Source organism: Penaeus chinensis, chromosome 37, assembly GCF_019202785.1.
Source record: "Penaeus chinensis breed Huanghai No. 1 chromosome 37, ASM1920278v2, whole genome shotgun sequence".
NCBI lineage: Eukaryota > Metazoa > Arthropoda > Malacostraca > Decapoda > Penaeidae > Penaeus > Penaeus chinensis.
The window spans coordinates 26,368,041-26,375,540 of NC_061855.1; the positions used below are offsets into that span (position 1 = coordinate 26,368,041).

Sequence of the window (7,500 nt, forward strand, 5' to 3'; positions counted from 1 at the left end):
CCTGCTTGAAGAAAAGACCTCAAGAGCTGAGGCTGTGCGGCTAAGAAACTAACACCAGGTAGCAACCAAGTAGTGAAATACAGACTGGAATATTGGTCAAATCATCCACAGCTTTTTACAGAGGCGGATTCTGAAGGCAGTCAAGGCCAGATAATAGCACATAAAATATGTGTCAGAGATACAGTTAGTTAATGCAAGACAGATGCTGAAGTTCCATCTGAGCATCCCAGCTAAGACAATTTAGTATATCTGATGCTGAATTCTAAGAGAAAAAAAATATAATTTGGTCATGAATATACTGGATTCGTGCGAGCATGGTCAGAAACCTTACACAAATACACACCAAACGAGTCATAGAAGGAATGTAATACTGTTTGAAAAATAAATACCCCGTGACTTTCCTCGGTATTTTTATAAAAAAAATACGAAGACCAGTAAGTAAATGTTTATTATTTTCACCCTTATGACCTCTTGACCCGGGGGCGCGTGGGACGGGGGAGAGAACAGAACGAATTTATCGTATATATATATATATATATATATATATATATATACATTATATATACACATACATATGTATGTATATATATGTATTTGTATATGTACATACACATACATATACATGTATGTAAATGTATATACATACATATACATATACATGTATATGTATATATATACACTAACACACACGCAAACACATATATATATATATACATATATGTGTGTGTGTGTGTGTGTGTGTGTGTGTGTGTGTGTGTGTGTGTGTGTGTGTGTGTGTGTGTGCATACAGGTAGATGTATGTATGTATATATATATATATATATATATATATATTTATACATACGTATATACACACACATATTTATTCATATACATAAATATGTGCATATATATACATATTTATGTATATATATGTAAAATATATAAATATGTGTATATATACATGTATACATGTATATACACATATATTCACATGTGTGTACTTATGTGTATATATGTATATGTGTATATATGTATATGTATATATATGTATATACATACATTTATATAATATATACATATATGTATAAACACGTGTATGCGTGTGTATCTATATACTCATATATATATATATATATATATATATATATATATATATATGTATTCATATATGTATGTGTATATATATATGAATATTTGTGTAATTATATATGTATACATGTGTATAAATTATATTTACATATAACATACATACCTATGAATACACATTCGTACATATACACATTCATGAATAATTACAAAATATTACACATGGTTGCTAAACAAAATAACGAATTATGAGTGACACAATTATTATTCAATATAATCTTGTATGTGCTTCTCAAATACAAAATCCCTACTGTCTGGCATTCGGTCTTATCTCCGGCGAGTTGCACGCATTAACCTTGAAGGATAAGTGGCAATTTTTCCCGGATAAAATGCATTGAGTATCCTCATTGCATATCCAATCTTCTTTATAACTTCCAATCCTTATACTAATCCACAACTGAAACAATGGCCTAAACGCATGCCATATTTCTTACCTGGGCATAATAATGAAAAATACGCGACATGGCAACCCCCACTTCCCGAGGCCGCCTCGGTTAGTCTGTCACCAAGTGCACCACATAGTGCATGTGCAGAGTACGTCGCTGTCACTCTTCGTTTCCGTGAAGAGACCAGTTCCAATATTATCCTGTTCCAATTGGTGAATATTATTCTGAAGGTTGATCCTGGTTGCTGTGGGACTTGGTTCGATTTAAACTAGAGGTGAAGTGGACAGTTAGCATGACGTTATCTTTTCGAAAATTACTAAAGTGATTGGCATCACAACTAACTGAAAGTTATTGAATTCCCTTAGAAATAAACCACCGAGGTGTTCTTTCGACCCAAGGTCGACCGCGAGCTATGAGCATGGACACCAGTTCCTCCGCGAGGCTCCACGACGGCGGCGGGGACGGCGAAAACATCGTCACCAACTCGAGCTTCATGAACCACCCTGATACCCACAACTTCCTCCTGAGTTCGCTGGACGCCGCCTCCAGCGACGGCTCCACGTGCAGGCAGCAGGACACCACCTCCCGAGGCGCTGCGCCACGGCCGGCCTCGGCGCCAACGAGGCCCGAGGACTTGTCCGTGGCAGTGGCCAACTTCGTCCAGCAGCTCTTCCCGTCCCTGGTGGCCAAGACCCTGCCGCCGTGGCTGACCTCCTTCTGCCCCCACATCGCCAGGCGCATCGAGTGCGCCTCGGCGAAGGAGACGCAGCACGTGCTGCAGCGTCTCAAGCGCCATATGCGCGTCAACGAGGACGGCATCCCTCATCATGTCGCTCGTGGCCATGTCCATCCTCCGACTCCACCCTGACGTGGTGGAGTGCCCGCCCAGGAGACACGCGGACGCCAAGGGCATCCGCCTGCCGCTGCTCATCCGGGAACGACTGTCCTGCGGTAAGTTCGTGCCCATGGAACACATACTGTACGGCGAGTGCATGATGGAGGGCACGGTGTGTCACGTGGATGCCCAGGGCAAGGACGTGCCCCCGGAGCCCTACCCGCTGAACGTCAGGAAGCAGCTGCCCCCGCCGGACTTCGTGGAGGCGACGACGCGGAGCGACGTGCTGCGCGGCTTCACGACGCACGGCATGTGCCTCGCCCGGCGGTTCCCTGTGCTGGCCGCCTCCATGCACGGCCTCGTGCACCACCTGTGGGAGCTCATGTTCACCGAGAAGATGTCGGCGGCGACCGGCATGCAGGTATACAACGCCTACTTCGAGGAGTTCGAGAAGCAGCTGTCGCTTTTGACGGTGCTCCCGATGGACAGTTTCCCCGAGTGGCTGCTGGAGAGGGCGGCGCCGCGGGAGCCCGAAGGCACCGGCGATCAGGCGGCGGGGACGCCGTAGGTCTCGGCCAGGAGCAAAGTATTGTGTCTCTTTCTATCTCATGCTTCTTATCCAGCTTTATTTTTGTATAGTTCATGCACGAATGTAATATATATATCGGAAATATATTCTAGGACTAAAATTAAGAATAACTTTCATTACACCTAACCTTTTATGGGTTTATCAAACACTTCATACTAACTTAACCTGCAAGTAACATGACTAATATTCTTCTCGCAGTTATATTACTAAGACCCATCACACTAGTCTATCATTGAGTTGTAGGCCTATAAACTTTAGCCATCTAATCGATCAGAGTAAAAGAAATCACGTACTAACGGGACTGACTACAGTAGCTGAATTATTTCGATACGATGATCGTCAAAAAAAAAAAAAAAATCACATCAACGTACCTACTTCGTGGGGACACACGAAAAACAAACAAACACTTGGGATGTAAATATATGCACACACAACAAACAGAATAGAACCCAGCAGCCACGCAAGAGTACATAATAATAATTAATAATAATAATAATAATAATAATAATAATAATAATAATAATGATGATAATGATAATGATAATGATAATGATAATGATAATGATGATACTGATAATAATAATAAAAACAAAGAAAAAAAGAAAAAAAAAAGGGCAAATGAATACACTCATAAACAGCTGATCCGCTCCCTCACCCCGAGTGCAAGGAGGTCCTCCAGCAGCAGGCGAGGAGGGCCAGGAGCACCCCCAACAACAGGAGGACGGGCGTTGGGGCACGGGCGCCGCTGCTGTTGTCGTCGTCGGAGGGGAGGCCATACCATATCCGGAGGGACTCCCGCACCAGCTGGGCGTCGCGGGAGTCGACGGGCACGCTGGTGGTGCCCTCCGAGTTCGGGGAAGCGGGGTCGTTCGGCCTGTGGGAGGGAAGGGCGGGTCAGACCTTGCTCATTTCCTGGATCTTTTCTGGCTTCTCTCTCTCTCTCTCTCTCTCTCTCTCTCTCTCTCTCTCTCTCTCTCTCTCTCTCTCTCTCTCTCTCTCTCTCTCTCTCTCTCTCTCTCTCTCTTTCTCTGTGGCGTAACGCCTGTGTTATCCTTTAAAAATCGAAATAGTTAAACAAGTGAAGGTAACCCAGGAAAGTCTCACCTAGATGTATACTACATGACATCCTACCCAAACCATTTGTTTATACGTTTACTTATCAGGCGAACCTGACACGAGTACTAGCTTTTGACCTGGCTCAGGACCTAACTCAGGAAAACGTGAAAACTGAGCTCTCTCTCTCTCTCTCTCTCTCTCTCTCTCTCTCTCTCTCTCTCTCTCTCTCTCTCTCTCTCTCTCTCTCTCTCTCTCTCTCTCTCTCTCTCTCTCTTCCTCTGTCTCTCCCTGTCCCTCCCTCCCTCCCTTTCCCTTTCCCTTTCTGTGTCCCTCCCTCCCTTTCAATGTCCCTCCCTCCCTTTCCCTGTCCCTCCCTCCTTTTCCCTGTCCCTCCCTTCCCATGTCCCTCCCATCCTTCCCTTGCCCCTCCCTCCCTTCCCTGTCCCTCCCTTCCTTCCCCCTGTCCCCCGCTTCCTTTCCCCTGTCCCTCGCTTCCTTTCCCCTGTCCCTCGCTTCCTTTCCCCTGTCCCTCGCTTCCTTTCCCCTGTCCCTCCCTCCCTTTCCCTGTCCCTCCCTCCCTTTCCATGTCCCTCCCTTTCCCTGTCCCTCCCTTTCCCTGTCCCTCCCTTTCCCTGTCCCTCCCTTTCCCTGTCCCTCCCTCCCTTTCCCAGTCCCTCCCCTCTTCCCCTGTCCCTCTCCTTTTTTCCTGTCCCTCCCTCCCTTTCCCTGTCCCTCCCCTCTTTCCCTGTCCCTCCCTCCTTTCCCTCTCACTCACTCCCTTCCCCTCTCACTCTATCCCTGTCCCTCTCACTCACTCCCTTTCCCTCTCACTCCATCCCTTTCCCTCTCACTCCATCCCTTTCCCTCTCACTCATTCCTTTTTTCACTCACTCACTCTCTTTCCCTCTCACTCACTCCCTTTCTCACAATCCCATTCCCTCCCTCCCTCCCTCCCTCCCTCTCTCTCTCCCACAATCCATCCCGTCTCCTATATTCCCTCCTCCCACCCTTTCCTTTCTTCTCCCCTCTCCTTCTCCCTGTGTAAAAAGACCAAAGATAGCCCTTGTGTTTAGCCATGACACTCGAGACTCCACAGGTCGGTGTGTGTTACTGGGTGGTCAGGAACGAAAGGTCATCCGCAGTGTATTCACGAGAAAAATACGATTGGTGATTATTGATAAGGTGATGTTTGTGTCATCCTTTATGAAACGCACTGATTAGATATGATACGTGTAAGTTATCAGTGAGAAAAAAAGGGATGGGGGATATTAGGACACGGCAATAGAGAGAAAGGCTTTGGGGGTGGGGGGGGGGAGGGACTTGAAAAAGACCTGACCTGACCTTATATCATCCAGTAAGTGACACCTTATCTAATGCTAGCCTCACATAAGAAATTAATTCATGAAAATCTTACCATGAGAGGAAATGAATAAATATACTGACATCAGGTTTAATATTTGTCTTGATACTTTTCATGACAAATAACTAATTACAAGCCCACGACTAAAATTATATGTTATAGTTAAGTGTTAAAACTGAATTGTGCACTAGTTAAAAATCTAATAACTCCTTCCTTCTCCCGTATTCATCCAATTCCTCTTTTTCACCATCATTATTGTCATTATCAACATTATCTGACGTAGGCTTATGCCATAGAAACTTTTATTATACGCTCAAGCGCATTCTTAGGTCTTGCGTTAAGATCTGTACCAGCCTTATCTCTTCCGCACGCTTATACCCTACGTGTTATTAGTCTTACCCATTCTTTAGACCTATGTCACATGTTACCCCTACTATTTAGTTCTATAGCTACTATAGATTCTCACTACAATGCCCTTTTAACGAGTTACTCCTATTATTATAGTCTACAAATACTATAGGTTCTCACTACAATGCCCTTAACACATAGGCCTAATTCCCTTATTTCAAGCTCAATATTTTCATAAACTAAAGTTGTAATTTACGCACGTCATATCTACAGCTGTACAACTAATTGCGAGCAAGCACTCGGCGGATGAGCGAACCAAAACAAGCCAGGTCTCGCTAGCAGCTTCCTTGACATGCTTCTCTCCCTTCGAATCTCTATGTCTTCACAGTTTCCTTGTTATTTTAGTTTTTTCTCCTTTCTCTCTGACTACACTACCCCCGAACTTCAGTATCTCTGTCGACGCTGACAAAAAAAATATCAAGGCATAACTGATTATCGCTCTCCGGACGCCCTTCTGCGAGGAGTGCTGACGAAACATTGCTGAGCTTACGGCCACAGACACTTAGCCTTGGTCCTGGTCAGTTCATTCTCTCGAGGTGTCCATGGGAAGAGATTTAGCCGTTTTTATTTGAAGTTCATATCACACTATCCCTTTTCCGTCATTTTTTTTTTTTTGCGTTTCCATATAATCTTTCCGTATGCAAATGAACTGACCCTATCACACTACCAAGGCAGCACACGAACCTGGCGCCATCCGAGTGAAGTCTCATACATATTACGTTATGGTAAAGAAATATAATGATGTATTTATATAGAAATATTATATTAAAACAAACTTTGTTTACATTAACATATACAATCTAATTTATCAACAAATAAAAAGCATTCTAGTTGTATATAACTTCCGCATCATAAGAATGAAGACGTAAATTAGTCAGACGGAAACAGTCGCAACCATCTCCGTCTGTTTGCATGCGATACTTGCGGAAAGCCTCAAATTCACACGAAAACGTATAGAATGACAGGAAAAGAGTTTTCTACTCTCTTCTGGCGCATTCCCTCCTCCGTCCTCTGCCCCTATCCTCCTCCCCCCTTTCCCTCCTTTCCCCCTTTCCCTCTTTCCTACCCCCTTCCCCTCCATCCTTTCCCCTTTCCCTCCTTCCTTTTTCCTTTCCCCTTTTCCCTCCTTCCTTCTCCCCTTCCCTCCTTTCTTCCACCTTCCCCCTTTCCCTTCTTCTTCCCCCCTTCCCTCCTTCCTTCTCCCTTTCCCTTTTTCCCTCCTTCCTTCTCCCCTTCCCTCTTTTCTTCCATCTTCCCCTTTTCCCTCCTTCCTTTACCCCTTTCCTCCTTTCTTCCTCCTTTCCCCTTCTCCCTCCATCCTTCACCCCTTCCCTCCTTTCTTCCTCCTTCCCCCTTTCCCACCATCCTTCCCCATTTCCCTCCTTCCTTCACCCCTTCCCTCCTTTCTACTTCCTTTCCCCTTCTCCCTCCATCCTTCACCCCTTCCCTCCTTTCTTCCTCCTTCCCCCTTTCCCTCCTATACACCCCCTCGGAAACCCCCCTCAAGGACGACTCACCCTAGCGGCTCTGGATCTATTCTGACCCAGAGGTCATTGAAATGGGCGTGTTTTCTCGAGGGCTCGCTGGTTGTGGGCGGTCCCCTATGTCTTCTGGCCCCGCCCCCGGCTGCTTGCTCAGAGAGGAACCTGTAAAGATATATTGGTCATATATTTGCTCTTATTGCACGTTTTTTATATAATGGTTTTCCGCGAATTACGTCACATATTTGTAGAGGAAA

General features: G+C 45.1%; 1 protein-coding gene across 2 annotated transcripts in view; it reads right to left on the bottom strand.

The window, feature by feature from the left end:
* LOC125045441 (metalloprotease TIKI1-like) overlaps nucleotides 1-7,500 on the bottom strand; it is a 157,932-nt gene that overhangs the window by 5,545 nt on the left and 144,887 nt on the right. For both annotated transcript variants that reach the window (XM_047642692.1, XM_047642691.1), the window contains exons 9-10: nucleotides 7,280-7,408; nucleotides 3,594-3,812 (exon numbers count right to left, since the gene is read on the bottom strand). In XM_047642692.1, the coding sequence (XP_047498648.1) occupies nucleotides 3,594-3,812; nucleotides 7,280-7,408 (348 nt within the window). The remainder of the gene's footprint in view (nucleotides 1-3,593; nucleotides 3,813-7,279; nucleotides 7,409-7,500) is intronic.